Source organism: Budorcas taxicolor, chromosome 5, assembly GCF_023091745.1.
Source record: "Budorcas taxicolor isolate Tak-1 chromosome 5, Takin1.1, whole genome shotgun sequence".
NCBI classification, from domain to species: domain Eukaryota; kingdom Metazoa; phylum Chordata; class Mammalia; order Artiodactyla; family Bovidae; genus Budorcas; species Budorcas taxicolor.
Window position 1 is genome coordinate 87,862,303 of NC_068914.1, and position 19,367 is coordinate 87,881,669.

Consider the following 19,367-nt stretch of genomic DNA (forward strand, 5'->3'; position numbering starts at 1 on the left):
TTAATGAAACTTTTAACATTTCTGTTGGCCGAGGGGCACTGTGAAAAAATTACTAAGATACCACGGGTTCCATAAAACCACATATCTTAATGAAACTTGCCTTTTGGAAAGCAAATTTCACCTCATTTGATGATTTCATAAGATGAATAAAAGAGTATCAGAATATACACATTCAAAGAAAGAGCAACACTGTTAGCATCACATAATAAGCCAACCAATGAGGAACTTGGGAATTCAGTGGATGTCTTTGGTTGGCCAGAGGAAGAAAGGGAGCCATAAATGACAAATCAATGTCAAAAATTTATTTTAAACCAATATTTAGATCATGGAGTCAAAATAACTTTTGTGGCTGTTAATATGATCATGAAATGAACAGAAGCATTGCATTTTAAATGTAACTTCGAAAGCAATCTCATTTTGGCAGGAATTATGTTAACTGCAAATTAAGAAAACTTAATAGTCACGCAATTTGAGGATTTTTTTACTCCCCATCCTTCATCTGTGGCTACAGCCATTAGTTTCCAAGATTTTCAAGAGCAATGAACTGTGAACCAGTTCACTGGCTTCAGGTATTTTATTTATTTTTGAATGAATTCCTTCCTCAGCTCACTCTTGGTCCCCTCAACCCGATGCCAAAGAGCAACAATGACTAAAACCTTCATCCTTCTACTCTATGCACTATATCTATTCTGACAATTCTTTGCTAAGTATATTCATTTTTCAAAAATTCTTTTTCATTTTAAGTGTTCTTTATATTATGTATCTGTAACATTAACATAACAGATTCTAAAATGCTTTGATGCTAGTGCTGTTTTCCATCATATAAGAAGTTATCACGAAAAGGTTATAAGCTACTAGACGGCTCTAAGACACCATCCATTGTAAGATGCATCCTGATAGCAGAAAGACAAAAATTTCCAATACTGTGTTATAACTTACAATAAAGGAAATAGAGTACACCACTGCTCATTTACATTTTCACTGCAGTAAATAAAAATATTAATTTGTATTCATTATTGTACAATACTCTTGTATACTGAATGGAAGCTCCCCTACTAGATGCATTTGTATGTGCACCATCAATTGTTACATAATTAGGTAATTTGTGTTTTAAATGCTTTCCTTATGCAGAATTGTCAGATATCTGAAATGCTGATCTGAACTGTCAGATAGGTGTTGAGTGTTTTCATAATATCTGGGAAACTGTTTATGGTTTGAGGTGGGCTGGAAATTTATTATTTTCTATTCAAAATAACAGAATATAGGGTACCACTTCCTAAAAGACTGACACACAATAAAGATGCACCTGTATACTGAACTATGTATGTAACAAAAAAATACAAACAAAAAGGATGAAACAAAATTCAAACTAGTAAGTACTTACGAGGAAGGAGGCAAGTTGAAGGGTGGGGCATGGAAACATCTACATTAGGTACAATATGCAAGCTGCTGAAATATGTATATTTGTTAAAAACGATAACAAATCATATTTGCACCTATAGAATTACTAGAAAAAAAAGACACACTAAATTGTTAACAGTAAAATTACAAACTTTTACGTTCTATAGCTCTGTAATTAAAAAATAATAAAACGGAAATAAAATATTTAATGGAAGGGGAAGAGAGGAGGAACCAGTACTACAATCACTGCCATCGTTTGCTCTCTGACATGACATATTTCACAAAGTTAATGTGGTATTTTAGATTATGAGGTATTCTTAAGGGACATACAGACTGGGATGCATTAGATCTAGTTTATAGATAATATACATTGAACTAGCCAACATATGACATGATCACTAAGCTCAAATTAAAAAAAGGTAATATCCTAAAAATACTGGATATATCTATGTAGCATTTCCCTCAGCACACTGTGCAATTTCTGTTAACTTCTTTCTTTCTTTAATTTTATTACAACAATATGCCTTTGAACACCTATTATGCAACTGAAACCATTTGGTACTGGCAGTACCAAAATATCAATAAATATGGCTCCAGTTTTCAAGAAGCTTAATATACAGAAACACTGTCCAATACAACTTTCTACAATAATGGAAAAGTTCTGTATCTGCACTGTTCAATATGGTAGCCATTAATACCATGCAACTATTAAGCATTTGCAACATGGCTGACATGACGAAGAATTTAAATTATTTTATTTTATTTACATGAATTTAACCAGTCCATTCTGAAGATCAGCCCTGGGATTTCTTTGGAAGGAATGATGCTAAAGCTGAAACTCCAGTACTTGGCCACCTCATGCAAAGAGTTGCCTCATTGGAAAAGACTCTGATGCTGGGAGGGATTGGGGGCAGGAGGAGAAGGGGACAACATAGGATGAGATGGCTGGATGGCATCACTGACTCGATGGACGTGAATCTGAGTGAACTCCGGGAGTTGGTGACGGACAGAGAGGCCTGGCGTGCTGCAATTCATGGGGTGGCAAAGAGTCGGACACGACTGAGCGACTGAACTGAACTGAACTGAAATACCACTTATGGGGCTAGTACCTATGGTATTGGGCAGCATGGGGCTACAGCAAGACTAGGAAAAAATAAACATAACTTCAGTTTGTCACGGTACACACTAAACTAGAAATAGATACAAAGGTTATGAAAGCAAGGGAAAGGAATGCCGAAGGCCATCACTTTGAATGGCTTCTGAAAGCACTGATGGAAGAAAAGGCATCACACGAAGAGGAACCCAAACAAGTAAAGGCATACATGTAAAAGTGCACTGCAGGGAGATTTAAAAGTAGTTTTATATTACTCATGGAAAAACTCACTATAAACAGAGAAGACAATGGAAATAAAGGCATGCGGGATTACAATGTACAAAGATTATATGTAAGGTTTAGGAGCTCATCTTTATTGTATTAGAAAGGGGAATAGGCACTGGTAAGTAAACCTGGTAGTTAGTATGATTAGATCTGTGCTCATAGTCGGAATAAATTATGTAAATTAGAGGAAGATAAGAAATTCTAGCCAAAAATTGGAGTTACGTTTCCTTGGAAGAAGCTTGACAATTCTTCTAAGAATAAACTGTAAACCATTTATATGATTAAATTGTCCTGTCTGTACAGCAGTCTGTCCATCTAAATAAACTTCAAATACTCTATTCAAATTTTAGTTAAGAAATAAAACACAAAAAGTAGATAGCAGTAGAAAAATCAATACTTCAACCAACGCCCATTTGAAAGTCACTAAGTTTTAGCACAAAGCTGAGGAAATGCACCTTCCCAAATGAGTTCCTAAGTCTTTAATCAAGTCCACAATGAAATAAGAATTGGCAAAGTATTATCCTTTTTATTAAATTCTGGAACATAAGCTTATTATTATCAGAATGCTTAAAGACATCAACTGCATTCCAAAAATAAAAGGCCTCAAAGATAAATTTAAATAAGTAAGATAAATTAAAATAGGTATAAACATGAATACAAAGAAATCCTACTTTATCCATGAAAAACAACAAATAAAATTCCACAAACATGGAATTTAAAAAAATCCAAATCATTTCATCTCAGCATACATATACAGACTCTAAGTGCTACCAATACAGTAGTAATTTATCTACTATTCCTTTGAATTTCCCATATGTAATTAGTATATCATCATAATTATCAGACCAGAATTTATATCTCTATACATGTACTTTTCAGAAAAGGCTTTTAAAAATAAAATAATTTTACAATAGAAATTTAAACAACTGGTTCCAAGAATATTCCAACATGCATTGACTGTCACTAAGTAAAAAGAAAAGGAAAAATATTTTCAGGCAGAAAAACCCTAACTAAAAATGAATTTTCTCATAAGCTAAAAAGCCTGGATTATTTATAATAATGTGACTGAAACAGTGTGGACAGTTTTTTTTAGAGCAGAATAAACAGAAACTAGGAAATCTCTTCATGTATAATAATTTGATTTTATTCTTACGTGTAAAATTTGGAATTCTCTATTAATATCATTTCATAAAGTAAATTAATCACACTGTGTGATGATACAAAACTTCTATATTTACATTTTACAAACTGGATTATGAATACTGAAAAGCCACATAATCTAGAATTATGATATTCTTAAAAAAAAAAACCAGCATAATCTATCAAAATACAGAACAACCCAAGTAGTGTAACCAATGAAATCTTTTATGAGTCAAGGTAGTTGGAAGTGGTTGTGAGGGAGGAGGAGTCACAGCTAGTGTAATTAATGAACAAAGGCCATGCTGATCAAGTCTATAAGAGCAATTCAGGGCAGAAAAGGTTATAGGGAGAACTGCTTCTGCATAGCCACCGTTTACTTTGGCTTATTAAATTGTAAAAATCTGGCAAGAAACTTCAGACATAAAATTGGGTCAAATTCTAGAAAGGTTAAATATGACTCTATTTTTCATTATGTATAGGACCTAAGTCTTGTGTTCAAAGAAAGGTTCTTTGTTATTTCACCATGAATTTTCTCCACTGTTCACTTTTCCAATCTGAGGGAAGAAAAGACTAACTAGACTAAAATTAATGATTAGAAAGATAAATGGCTAGTTAACAAAGCTGCTACTATCACACTAGTTGCCTTCAAAGCCTGCAGAGAATAACACCTGGTGGTAAGAGGCAGAGGGAGGTTGGATATGTATTTGTGAAAGAAGCCTAAAGCTTATTCCTACTTGAGTTATGAACTATTGCTTATTCTGAATCACTACATAATTTGACATTAAATTATTAGCAAGTTAATAAAACATTTTCTTTGAGAAAATTAAACTCAAATGTTATGGGTTTTTTAAAAAATCACTATTTAATAGTACTATCTTTAAAATTCACTTTCTTTTCAAAGTTCAGAAAGACAGGAATATTACATTTCAACTATCCTTTCAGCATCCTTACATATTTAGTAGAGGATGGATAATATTAACTATGTAAATACAGAGCAAGAATTCAGTATTTTAAAGCAAGCAATCTAATGATAATAGATAAGCTAATTCAATACAATTTGAGTGTCTGAGTACCCTGATCTCTATTTCTTTTATACTCTAACCAACTGTGTCTACATCTCTGTGATGCTATAGTACCCTGAATATAGTCCAAAACTTCAGGCTTAGTCTTACAGGAAGAATATGTGTAAAGGCAATCAACATTTTATGGAACACTAACTCTGAATCCAGCCATGAAGTCATCAACTGTGTATTAGATAATCTAAGTTTTGACATATATATACATACCAGGAAATTTATGCTGACACTAAAAGAACATATACATATTTATTATATAAATATATGTACATCATCTGTAACAATATACATTTATTATAAGCATGGTTTAGTCTGAAAAATGTTCCCAACTATTTCATCTGTCTAAACCAACATGCATATTCTTAAAATTATAACTCCAATTTTTCAAACTCAGGTGTATCCAACCTGCTGATTCCAATTAAATACAACATATTAAGCAGTTCATGTAACTATATGACCAATAGAAAATAAGAAAAAAAAATTGATCTTACCTGGTAGTTTCTTTTCTCAGATAATGTATGTCCATCAGTCCTCACCATAGAGTCGTGTCCTTTCCTCACAGTACTGGAGGCAATCAAATAGAACTGTCACTCAAGGGTCGTGTCACAGGAAGGACCGCCCACCAGTTCTCCCTCTAGAGTGGAATTATCCAAAAGCCGTCATAATTACTAACATGTAAACAAATGAACAGCAGCAAAAATATCCAATATGATACATAGAAAACAAAATCAAAAGTACTTTAAATATTCTAATTGATCTTCCTCTTAACCATCTAGGAAAGGCTGGACTGGCAGACATACTTTATTTGAGATAGAAGTTATTAAATATGAAAACCTTTTCCTTTGCAATTAAAACTGTCCGCCAGACCACAAACATAGGAAGAAGGTTATCATGAATAAAAATGGAGTGGACAAATAAATGCAGCCCTGAATTGACATATTTTTTCTTTTAAATAAACATTCTCCTGTTAATCTTAGAAATGTTCAGTTAATTCAGTTCCAGTCATTTAATTTCAAATTCGTCTCCTCCAAATGCTTATTTATATAGCTGCTATTTATTCAGTTTATGAGGTTTATTCCTATGCCATAGGATGTGAATACATCATATAATCTTAGAATTGTAAACAGATGCAATAGTCCATTAAAATTTACCCCAATGAAGAATAGCAACAAATTGTCAACTTTCTGGATGCCTTGGTCCTTCAGTCCTCCAATTTCATGCATGCTCTAACAATTTGCTTTTTTACATTAAAGCAAAAAATTAACAGAGCTTACTTCTTAACCTGGCTAGAGATAAACAAGTCCAAAAATGACTAAGCACTGTAAACCTCAGACATATTAAAAGAAGAAAAAAAAAATCACTGAGGCAGAGCTACTAATTGTCAGATATGCTAACTCAAAAATGTAAATTGAATATGAAAGACCAAAAATTCAAAAGCGGTATCTACAAAGAATTTGTAAACAGCTGTTTTCAAAACACAAGTTTTACCTAACTTTTAGTAAAATGTTTACTGCTTGCAATGTGGGGCACCTGGGTTCGAGCCCTAGATTGGGAAGATCCCCTGGAGAAGGAAATGGCAACCCACTCCAGTACTTTTGCCTGGAAAATTCCATGGATAGAGGAGCCTAGTAGGCTACTGTCCATGGGATTGCAAGGAGTAGGACACAACTGAGCGACTTCTTTCACTTTCCCAAGTAGCATACATACAAAAGTCACAACAGTTGCTAACCACTAAAAATTATAATCAAATTTAGAGCAATTATTTAACGTCAGACAAAATTCACTTTGGAAGAGGATGATAAAAACATCTAACTTAAATCCACAAGAAGTATGAATCAATTTTATTAAAACAAATAAACATGCATATACACATACATATGGATTACCCCTAAAAAGCAATCTAGTAAGAAGAGCAGAATATTTTTCAAGGAAAACATTAAAATTAGTATTATTAGGTTTACAATTTAAAAAGAATTCAAGTAGTAAAAACCTCTTCGCCACCTCCCATTTTATGTTTGGTAACAAGTTGCTGCTGCTAAGTCACTTCAGTCGTCTCTGACTCTGTGCGACTCCATAAACGGCAGCCCGCCAGGCACCCCGTCTCTGGGATTCTCCAGGCAAGAACACTGGAGTGGGTTGCCATTTCCTTCTCCAGTGCATGAAAGTGAAGTCGCTCAGTCGTGTCCGACTCTTAGCGACCCCATGGACTGCAGCCTACCAGGCTCCTCCGTCCATAGGATTTTCCAGGCAAGAGTACTGGAGTGGAGCGCCATTGCCTTCTCCTCAGTAACAAGTTAGTGGGTACTTAATTGTGACCATCTTACATTGAAAATGTTTCCCTAAAATACTTCAAAGATGCCTGGCTCTATGGCAAAAATGTAACTGTGCATTACCAAATTTATATGTACTACTGGAATTAAACATCTCTTTTAAACCTAACAAAGGAGAAAAGTCTTTTAAAGAATATTTATCACTATAAATATAATCCTAGCAAGGAACTGGATTATTCATAAAGAAAAATGATCTAATGAATTGGGGGGGTCAAGAACAGTTTAAGTGACATATATTCAACTTCAATTTAAACATTCATGACAGTCACAAAATGAGAAGAAAAGTATTTATTATGCATCCCACATCCCCAAAACAACATTAACCCTGTTTCAATGTATTTTATAATATTAATAGATTGAAATAGCACTTGCCTCATTAACATATTCATGACAACTTTGAATTCAGTGAACATTAAGTGTAAAATTTCAGTTTTTTCTTAGGAAATAAGCATGTTTTCCTTCTTAAATAAGTTTAAAAATAAGTTGATGCACTACCTTGCATTTTTACTAGTTTAATAAAAGATATGTCAGAAATCTAAAGTCAGGCAAGGCTATCCCATTTTCAACAGCATAACGTTATACATATAAAAGAGATGATTAGGACTTTTTCTACTAAATAATATTATAATTAAAAATAAAAGTTAATATTTAATCTGTACATTCACCAGATAAAAGAAAAATACTAACTTTGGAGTACTATGGATTAGTACAAAAGTAAAACTTGTTTCTTTTGTTTCCCCAGTGTGAGTAACGTTAAGTATTTCATGGCTTAGGGCTTCAAACAGCCACTACAGGCATACCTCCAAGAATTGCAGGTTCGGTTCCAGATCGCAGCAATAAAGCAAATATCACAGTGAAGCAAGTCATGCAAATTTTTCCCCAAGGCACATAGTATTTGTTTACACTATACTGCAGCCTATTAAGTGTACAACAGCATTATGTCTTAAAAAAAAAAAAAAAAAGTACATCTCTTAACTTAAAAAAAAATTATTGGTAAAAAATATTAACCATCTCTGGAGCCTCCAGTGAGTCACCATCTTTTTGAAATACTAACATCAAAGATCACCGATCACAGATCACCAAAACAAATACAAGAATGAGAAAGTCTGAAATAATCTGAGAATTCCAAAATGAGATAAAGACATAAAGTGAGCAAATGTTGGAAAAACACCACCAACACTTGTTTGATGCAGGATTACCACAAATCTTCAATTTGTAAAAACACAATAGAATTAAGCACAATAAAATGAAGTGCAGTTGTTAGGGGAACCACTACCGAAACTACTCACCCTGGCCAGACATGCGAGTAACCACTTAACAACAGGAGGTTTTGGTAAGGAGCACAGAACTAACAAGCTACCACCAAATGAAATAATTTGGGAGAAAGAAGACACCAGTCCACATGTCCCATCAACCTCTCAGAATCCTCCCTGGCTGAGTGACACACGTGCCACCAGGAAGGACCCTGAGTCAGAATGATTGGCCAGAGACAACCCTGAAACTAATCCCATTTCCATAAAAGCCAAGACTGCAAGCCACGTGGCAGAGTAGTCCTCCTGGGTTCCCTAACTATGCTGCTCTTACCTGGACACCCCTTCCCAGTAAAGTCTCTTGCGTCAGCACATGTGTCTCCTTGGACAATTCACTTCTGAGTGTTAGACAAGAGCCCACTCTTGGGGCCTGGAAGGGGTCCCCCCTCCTGCAACACAATGAGACAATAAGTGTGCCTGAGTATGTCCTAACCAGTATAGGAATCAATATTCTATATGGAACAATAACTAAGAATCATTATCTTTTTTTAGTAAACAAAGGAAAAAAGAAATGAAGATACTCCATTTTCTTCTAGGTAAACAGATAACATGTCAAAATTATCTTATATTAAACTAACATTTGTCACCACTATATTAAATAAAAATGCTCAGTAATAGACTGTCTTGATGCTCATATTAGGAATGGAAGGACACTGAATAGATAAAAGAAGTGTGAACAGATATGTGAGACAGAGAATATGTGAAAGAAAGTAAACGTGAGAAAGAACATGTACCATAGGTGCCTAAATTTACTGAATTTTATGCAGTTTCACCAGTAAGTTTTAGAAAGTCATAAAAGACAAATATTTATAAAACTAAAATGAAGTTTTCTATAAGGCAGTGATGCCAAGACAGAAAAACAAACTGTATTTACCTTTCTACCTTAAATAACTAAAACACTAGGAAAAAATATATCAAACAATGATTTTCAGAAACTGAACATCATCTCAGGCCAGAAAGAGAAAAAACCAAGTGAAGTAAAGCTTTATTGCCTATAGAGTTATGAGGCTGAAACACAGGGAGGGGGTTAGGGGCTGGAACCCAATCTGAGCCCCAAGAGTCTCTACGAGTTAAGGGAAAAAAAGAGTTGAGTTAGGGGAACCACCAAAACAGAATTTCCAGGGCAAATGGAGAGAAGGAAGCTGCAGACAAAGGGCTCCAAAGGTCTAGAGAGAGATTCTCCTCAACGTCTTCACTAAATCTGTGCATGCATGTGAAAAAAGTTGTTGAGTCTGAAGAAAAAGTCTCTGAAAAGGAGGAGTCAGAATAATCCCCTCAAACGCATGTTCCCATCAACCAGTTAAAGGCGCTCTGTCATGTCTGACTTTTTGCAGCCCCATGGACTGAAGCCTGCCAGCCTCTTCTGTCCATGGAATACTCCAGGCCAGAAGACTGGAGTGGATAGCTTATCCCTTCTCCAGGGGATCCTCACACCCAGGAATCAAACCCAGGTCTCCCGCATTGCAGGCGGATTCTTTACCTTCTGCGCTACCAGGGAAGCCCCTCGCATCAACCAGAGTAGACCTTTTAACACAGGGGGTACTGAATAGAGTTCAAAAAATAATGAAATTTCAGTAATGAACCCAAAAGAGCTTTAAACCAAAGAATGTTCTTGACCAGCACTAACACAGCTTAAAATCAAGCCACAAAAAGATCAAAACAATTCTAAATAACATTTTACCCCAAAATAAAGTTGAAAAATATTTAAAATAATACAATATCAGCATTAAATAATGTAAAATTAAATGTTTGGCATCTGGTCAGAAACACTAGCCATGCAAAGAAGCAGGAAATACAATCCACAGCTGAAATATAAAAATGGAAAAAAAAAACCAACAGTGATACAGATGATAGAATCAGTGGACAAGGAGGTTAAAAGGTATTATACATGTATTTTATGCTGCTGCTGCTGTTGCTAAGTCGCTTCAGTCGTGTCCAACTCTGTGCGACCCCATAGACGGCAGCCCACCAGGCTCCCCCGTTCCTGGGATTCTCCAGGCAAGAACACTGGAGTGGGTTGCCATTTCCTTCCCCAATGCATGAAAGTGAAAAGTGAAAGTGAAGTCTCTCAGTCGTGTCTGACTCTTAGTGACCCCATGGACTACAGCCCACCAGGCTCCTCCGTCCATGGGATTTTCCAGGCAAGAGTATTGGAGTGGGGTGCCATTGCCTTCTCCGCGATGTATTCTGTACATTCAAACAAATAAAGAAAACTATGAACATAACAACAGAAATGCAAAGTATCAAACTGTATCACGCTCTTGGTGGTGGCGGTTACATGAGTCTATACATGTGAAAAATACCACAGAATGATGAAAACATGAAAAGGTGGACACATGAAGAGAATGGTGCAGTGAGTTAATCTGCATATCTAGTCAGCTACATTGACTTCTGGTTTTCATAATTAATGCACTATAGTTATATATGATGACATCACTGGAAGAAGACAGGTAATGGGCATCTGTACTAATTTAGCATCTTATGAATTTATAATTATTTGAAAGTCCAAAGATTCTTTAAAGGCCCAAGCTGATCATTTCAGAGATAAAAATTTAATATCTATAACTAAACATGCATTGGAATTCTTCTGGAGTAAAAAACATCTTAATGAACTTGAAAAGGAAGGCTTAACGAACTTGAAGATACAGCAACAGAAAAAAATCCAAAATTAAACACAGTGAGAAAAGAGGCTGGTGGGGGAGGGGGGGGAGGAACCATGGGACAATGAACTGTGAGTTAATATCAAGTGTGGCAGTGAACTGCTGAGCAACATCACAGGGTCTAAAATTAATGTAACAGTATCCCAGAAAGAGTACAAGAGCAAGAAGGACATTAAAAACAAATTTAAAAAAACAAACGCCAAATTCTTCCTAATTTCATGAGAACTATAAACTCATAGATCCAGTAACTTCAACTCTGGTTCTAAGGAGAACCAAAAAAAATATTATCATTTGAGAGTCAAACTACTGAAAAATAGTAATAAGGAAATCATAAAGCAGTCAGAAGGAGAAAAAAAGAATATACATAGAGAAACAGAGACATAAATGATGGCCAACATGTCATCAGAAACAAGAGGAGAAAAATTAACTTTTTTTTTGGATGGGGTGGGGTGAGGCTTGTAAGATCTCAGTTCCCAGATCAGGAGGGACTGAACCCACGCCATGACAGTAAAAGCCCAGAACCCTAACCTCTAGGTCATTAGGGAACTCCTCTCAACATTCTTAAACTACAGAAAGAAAGAGGAAAATAAAACATTCAACCAAGAACTCTAAATCTATCTAAAATATCTTTCAAAAATGAAAACAAATACAGTCACTATGGAAGCATTTGGCAGTTTGTTTTTTTTTTATATAAAGTTTAATATACACTTAACATATATATAGCCCAGCAATTGTGCCCCTGGGTATTTATCAAAGCGTACTGAAAATTAATGCTCATACCAACCTACGTGTGAATGTTTATACCAAGAAAGGTGTCCTCCAGTGTGTGTGCTTAGTTGCTCAGTCTTGTCCGACTCTTTGCAACCCCATGGACTGTAGCCTGCCAGGCTCCTCTGTCTGTGGGGATTCTCCAGGCAAGAATACTGGAGTGGGTTGTCATGCCCTCCTCCAGGGGATCTCCCCAACCCAGGGATAGAACCCAGGTCTCCTGCATTACAGGCAGATTCTTTACCATCTGAACCACAAGGGAAGGGATAAATAAAACAGTATATTTATACAACAGAATTCTATTTAACAATTTTCAAAAAGCTATTAATTCATGCAACATGGATGAATATTAAAAGTACTTCCTAAGAGAAAGAATTCAGACCAAAAAGGGCATATAGTGTTTCCATTCATATGACATTCTGGAAAGGCAAAGCTATAGAGACAGACAGACCTAGATCAAAGGTTGCCAGGGAACTGGAGAAGGGTGGATGAGTGACTGAGTACAGAGGAGACAAAGAGGGAACCTGCATGTCCTGAAATCCATAGAACTTAACCACATGAAGAGTAAAGCTGAATGTATGCAAATTTAAAAAATCACCCAGGAGTCTAGAAATACAAAACTGGCCAAAGAGTAACTGTATTACAAATGTTTGGCATATCCACACTGAAGAGGGTATGGAAAATGGTGCTGACCTTAATAACTTTGGTAGACAGTATTCTGACTGGAAACTGTAGCAGAAAAAGAACTGTATATGAACACTGTGTTCTGGTTGGTAAAGTGATTCCTTACAAGGCTACAGATTAGTAGTAATGCTGAAACAACTATACATGTCTGCTGAAGACAAGCAATCAGTAAAATAGATGGTGGCTGGTGGGAGCCAGATTTTCCACTTCAGGGAGGTTACAGGTAAGCAAGGAGGAACAGTCAGAACAAACTATGTAAAACTGGAACACAGTCAGAGATACTGGCACCAATTTGTTCTCAACCATGAAACACTTTAAATAAGGTAATCATTCAGATTATTAGAGATGGATCATTTTACTGGTATGTTGTGTGTTGCTTGAAAATAAGTCTGTAAAATGCTACATATATCAAGCTTGATAAAGTAATATTTAAAAGATTTGTAAGCAATGTAAACAAAGCTGATTTTCTAAAGCCTCCATATTGTACTAAATATTTCCAAATAACTAGTTGAATAAGGATCTCCAATCATTTTAACAGACTGATAACAGAATTAAATTTCAAAAATGCAAAGCATGTAATACATACATCACTAGGGTCTACTCATGCAGTAACTTCTGTCATATTCAAGATACTTTTAGAATAAAGTTACTGAATATACCAGTAGAAATGATAAACATTTTATGCCTTAACTCCGTTAAAAACCCTTAAAATAGATTTAGTCATGCTATCTGCTTAAATTTGACAAGAAACCAGTAAAAGGGAAACTATAAACCAAATCTTACGTAAGAAAAAAAGAAAGCAGGCTTATTCATCCTACGCCTTTCCCTAATACAAGGTTAACAAAAATTAAGCACCTAATATTCTCTAAATAAACGCAAACTGAACCCTGATTTTTATTTCAAAAAAAGATTTCTCAAAACAAGAAATCGGTTAATCAGTGGTAAAATTTCTAGAAAATTTACTTTATTAGAGAGGAGAAATAACCATTAACTTTATTCTCCATAAAGTTCTATATATCATTATCATACAAAAATATTATACCTTGAATAGAACAAGAACCAGACAATCTGAATTCTAGTTAGTATTAGCCTGACCAGTCTCCTCTCTGTCTTCAGTTTCCTAGTCTGTAAAATAAAGTGATCAATTTACATGAATTTTTTAAAATGTGTGCAGCTCCAATGTTCTGTGTCAAAGCAATCCATTTAGGAAAGTGGACAATTACAGTTGACGTTTTCCCATTTTTTTTTCCCTCTCACTTTATTTCTCAGTAGTACATTATAACACTGCCCAAACATTTTGGAGGTTGGGAATGATATCTAAAAGATTTTAATTTGGTAGTTATTACCACACTCAACTAAGCTACAATGTGAACTTGGTCAGGTTAAGAGTTGAACTTGTTCAGTTCAGTTCAGTTCAGTCGCTCAGTCGTGTCCGACTCTTTGTGACCCCATGATTCACAGCACGCCAGGCCTCCCTGTCCATCACCATCTCCCAGAGTTCACTCAGACTCACGTCCATCGAGTCGGTGATGCCATCCAGCCATCTCATCCTCTGTCGTCCCCTTCTCCTCCTGCCCCCAATCCCTCCCAGCATCAGAGTCTTTTCCAATGAGTCAACTCTTCGCATGAGGTGGCCAAAGTATTGGAGTTTCAGCTTTAGCATCATTCCTTCCAAAGAAATACCAGGGCTGATCTCCATGCAGTCCAAGGGACTCTCAAGAGTCTTCTAAAACACCACAGTTCAAAACCATCAATTCTTCGGCACTCAGCTTTCTTCACACAAGAAAGTCCAACTCTCACATCCATACATGACCGCTGAAAAACCATAGCCTTGACTAGAACTTGCTGCTGCTGCTGCTGCTAAGTCGCTTCAGTCATGTCCTACTCTGTGCGACCCCAGGCAGGTTTTATTTTCTGATATAGAGGATATTTATATTCCAGATAAGGTATTAATTAGAACACATTACCAGATGTAACCAATTTCACTGAAGCTCAACAAAAGCTGAAGCAAACGCACACGGCTGCTATTTATTTTTTAAATCTTAGGTTTCTCAAATTCCAGAACTGTTTCAAAGAAACGTTTTCTTGTTAGTAGGTAGGCTGTACTTACAAAGATTTTATAAACTATTCTCTGACCTAATTTTTGGTTCAATCACATAGACAAATGTTTTCAAAATTTTGAATTGATGACTAATGTTATATACAAGAAATGTGGGCAGACAAAATAAAAATAAACTCAGGAATTTCTGTTTCGTACCAAACTTAGTTTGGGAAAATGTCACATTAACTAAAAATAGTTTTTCTGAATGTTTCAATAATACAGGTTTCATGGGTCTATGATTAACATGCAAAGTGAAAAGTCACCAAAGTCACCAACAAAGAAAAACAAAATAAGTCATTATTTATAAATAATAACCATTCTTTTAGGGCTTCCCTGGTGGCTCAGAGGTTAAAGCGTCTGCCTCCAATGCGGGAGACCTGGGTTCGATCCCTGGGTTGGGAAGATCCAGCATTCCAGTATTCTTGGCTGGAGAATCCCATGGACAGAGGAGCCTGGTGGGCTACAGTCCACGGGGTTGCAAAGAGTCGGACACAAAAATCTGCTTACTCCTGGTTGTCGTAATTTAATGCTTTATAACTTAATTTTGCGTGTCTTCTATCTTCTCCACTGGTACCATTCCTGACACACTACTTCTATAGTACCTGTGTAGTTATGTCACAAATATTTCAAGGAGGTTTTAGGCACCAGACACATGTGCTGTGTGTGCTTAGTCACTTAGTCATGTCCAATTCTTGCAACCCCATGGACTGTAGCCCGCCAGGCTCCTCTGTCTCTGGTGATTCTCCAGGCAAGAACACTGAAGTGGGTTGCCATACCCTCCTTCAGGGGATCTTCGCAAGCCAGAGATGGAAAAGTTAAAAAATCAACAGTCTAAAGGCCCAGCATCGCAAGCCAGAAAATATCTACTACCAAGTCTTAAAAGTTCCAAATAAAATGGAATACAATACAGTCCTACTGAATGCAAATGACAAAAGTACAATAATTTCTGAACCACAGGCTTTCAAATTAAACGCTCCTCATTTGTTTTAGTCTTAAATGAAATTGGGGCCCCAAATTAAAACAATCAGGGGGTCTTCCTCTGCCTGAAACTTACATATATGTTTAGATAAGTTGCTTAACCTCTGTGTGATTCAATAACTTCATATTAAGGTAGTAATATGGCTTCCCTGGTGGCTCAGAGGTTAAAGGGTCTGCCTCCAATGCAGGAGACCTGGGTTTGATCCCTGGGTGGGGAAGATCCCCTGGAGAAGGAAATGGCAACCCACTCCAGTATTCTTGCCTGGAGAATCCCATGGACGGAGGAGTCTGGTGGGCTACAGTCCAAGGGGTGGCAAAGAGTTGCACACAACTGAGCGACTTCACTCACTCACTCACTCATCTACAAAGTCTAGCTCACGAGTAAGATCAAAAAGTTTGAAATAAGTTTATAATACAAAAACCTCATTTCAGTAAATAGCTGTTTAGGCAACCCACTCCAGTACTCTTGCCTGGAGAATCTCATGGAGGGAGGAGCCTGGGAGGCTACAGTCCATGGGGTCGCAAAGAGTCGGACACGACTGAGCGACTTCACTACACTTCAGTACTAGATCAGACTACCAGATGCGTTTAACAACCTGAATGTGTAAATGGCCAAACTATTAGTACTTACTAATTTTCTGTGAAGAACTGAAGCATTGGAAAAGACACCGATGCTGGGAAAGACTGAAGGCAGAAGAAGGGGACGACAGAGGATAAGGTGGTTGGATGGTATCACTGATTCAACAGACATGAGTTTGAGCAAACTCCGAGAAATAGTGAAGGACAGGGAAGCCAGGCCTGCTGCAGTCCATGGGGTCGCAGAGTGGGACACAACTCAGCAACTGAACAACAACAATTTTCTCCAAGTTTATAGCTAAAGAAAGTTATCAGAATTAATGAAATGTTTGTGTACCATTCATTGCAGTTAGTTACGAATCCACAAACGTTTCCAAGGAGGAAGCAGCTACCACCAAAGCAGTCCCTCTAAAATAAGACCAAGTAATATTAGTCTCAGGACCTCTCTGGTGGTCCAGTAGTTAAGATTCCACACTTCTAATGCAGCAGGGCACAGGCTCAATCCCTGGTGGGAGAACTAAAATCCCACACGCCACATGGTACAACCAAAAAATTAGAAACAAACAAAAAATAACCAACCTAGTTTCACAATTTACTAGAAGGGACTTACTAGTTCTATTGATTCAACAAGGAAATTTGTGTAAGTTATAATCTGTAAGTCAAATTCTTTAGAATATATAAAAGCTCCTTTCTTAATATTCTCCCTTGCAAAATGGCTGTACATTCAACAAATAATTTTATTTTATACCAGCAACTGAATATAGCACATGGGGCCAGAAATCTGAAAACTGCAACTTTAATACTAACAATTTTTATAGGTAATACATACATATTTTTCTCATAATTTATACAAGCTGTTCATTCTGATAGGGTGATATTAAAAACTAACTAATTCATATCAACTATTTAGACTTAATTACCAAATTCGTAACAATTAAGCTCATCAAATTACCTCATTAAGATGCTGCTCTTAACATAAATCTAGAAAGCCAGTTATATATTAAAGCATGTATTTGAAACCTCACAACTAATTTTTTCCAGGTTTCATAAGAATATTAAAACAAAGCTTAAGTAGAAAGCAGAAAAGAATAATCACAGCTCTCCACTCAAAGATAACATAGTCAGTGAACATTAACTAATAGATATTCTGCCAACTCATCAAAGTTATTTTCTGTAAAACACAAAGCAGTAGCTACTGGTCCACTACTTTTTGCATGAAGTACAAGGGAATAGCCACAGATGCTCTTCAAGGCACTGGTACGTGACTGTCTAGGGCACTAACACAGACAGGAAGAGACAACAGGCCTATTTATACAGGACAGAAACAGGCTGAAGGATTTACACTGTTTTTAGTCACAGAATGCACATCAGAATCATCGAGGGTTTTGGGGGGTTTTTCTGTTATTGCTGTTTTTTAAGAAATATTGATATACCCTTGCCCCTATCTTTGGAACCTGGTCATCAGTTTTTTTTTTTTCAAGTGCTCCGATGATTCTAATGTATAGCGAGGGTTAAGACTTTATAGCAGAGTGAAATTCAAAAATGTTTTCACCTCAGTGTAAATACTAGGCAAAAAGAAACATTATATATATTCAGAGTAAAGTATAAAAGCATTTTACATTTCCTATGCATGCCAATGCATCATTTCCTTGCCTCTTATTCTACCTCTGAGAAATAATGGTGGGCCTAGAAAATTAATTTTTAAACTGCTTTTTAAAAGCACAAGATTTCTTTTGTTAAAATACATACAATGCAAGTGCAGAAGGAAATAATCAGAAGTAGATGAAAAATTCCAGTAAAACATCATTACGAGAAATTTCTAAAAAATGTTCTTCTAATATATTCAATCAGTTCAGTTCAGTTCAGCCGCTCAGTTGTGTCCAACTCTTTGCAACCCCATGAACCACAGCACGCCAGGCCTCCCTGTCCTTCACCAACTCCCAGAGTCCACCCAAACCCATGTTCATTGTGTCGGTGATGCCATCCAACCATCTCATCCTCTGTCGTCCCCTTCTCCTCCTGCCCTCAATCTTTCCCAGCATCAGGGTCTTTTCAAATGAGTCAGCTCTTCGCACAGAGTGACCAAAGTATTGGAGTTTCAATACTTTAGGTTTAAAAATACATCCACTATCTTAACATTTCTTCCTAGAAATGCAATATTAAGTATCATTTGTGAGGCATGAGGTACTGTGCACTTCAACTCTCAAAATAATTCTATAAGGTAGATATTACTATCTACCTTTTTTACAGATGAGGAAAAAACCTCTGACAATAAGAAAATTACACCAGGTCAACAGGTAGTTAAGTAAGCTGGATAACTGCCGTAATTTGAGCTCATGTTCACTTGACATGAATCCAGTCTTTACATATCTATATATGTATATACACACACAAAGATATAAGTGAACGTGAAAGCTGCTCAATTGTATCCAACTCTTTGTGATCCCATGGACTATACGGTGCATGGAATTCTCCAGACCAGAATACTGTAATATGTAGCCTTTCCCTTCTCCAGGGGATCTTCCCAACCCAGGGTTCGAACCCAGGTTTCCTGCATTTCAGAGGGATTCTTTACCAGCTGAGCCACAAGGGAAGCCCCAAAGACATAAACGTACACGTATATATCTCATACCAATTACAGTTTCATGAAGAAAAGGTGCTGTTCCTTCATGAAATGTAACTGGTATGATGGATATCATATACATATCATAGATACAACATGTATCTATCATCCCAATTATGGTTTCAAGAAAAATGAAATCATTTTGGGAAATTCCAGCTGTCAAAAGTTCTACTCAGGTCTCACTATGATTCTAGAAGAAGGAAATCAGCAACAGGGTGGCAAGTGACAGACATTAATCAGTTGGAGTTTCAAAGTTCTAGAATCAGGAAATAAAGTACCCACAATATCCTTTCAGACACAGCTTCAGACAACTAAGAGAAAAAACAGGCATTACGTCACAAG

At 36.4% G+C, this 19,367-nt stretch overlaps 1 protein-coding gene across 4 annotated transcripts in view; it reads right to left on the reverse strand.

Moving 5' to 3' along the window:
• The window catches only part of CNOT2 (CCR4-NOT transcription complex subunit 2), a 126,071-nt gene that overhangs the window by 75,999 nt on the left and 30,705 nt on the right, over positions 1-19,367 (reverse strand). For 2 of the 4 annotated variants that reach the window (XM_052639850.1, XM_052639846.1), the window contains exon 2: positions 5,487-5,559. In XM_052639850.1, the coding sequence (XP_052495810.1) occupies positions 5,487-5,559 (73 nt within the window). Of the gene's footprint in view, positions 1-5,486; positions 5,630-19,367 lie in introns of those variants that run through there. The other 2 variants (XM_052639847.1, XM_052639848.1) reach the window with 2 other exon arrangements.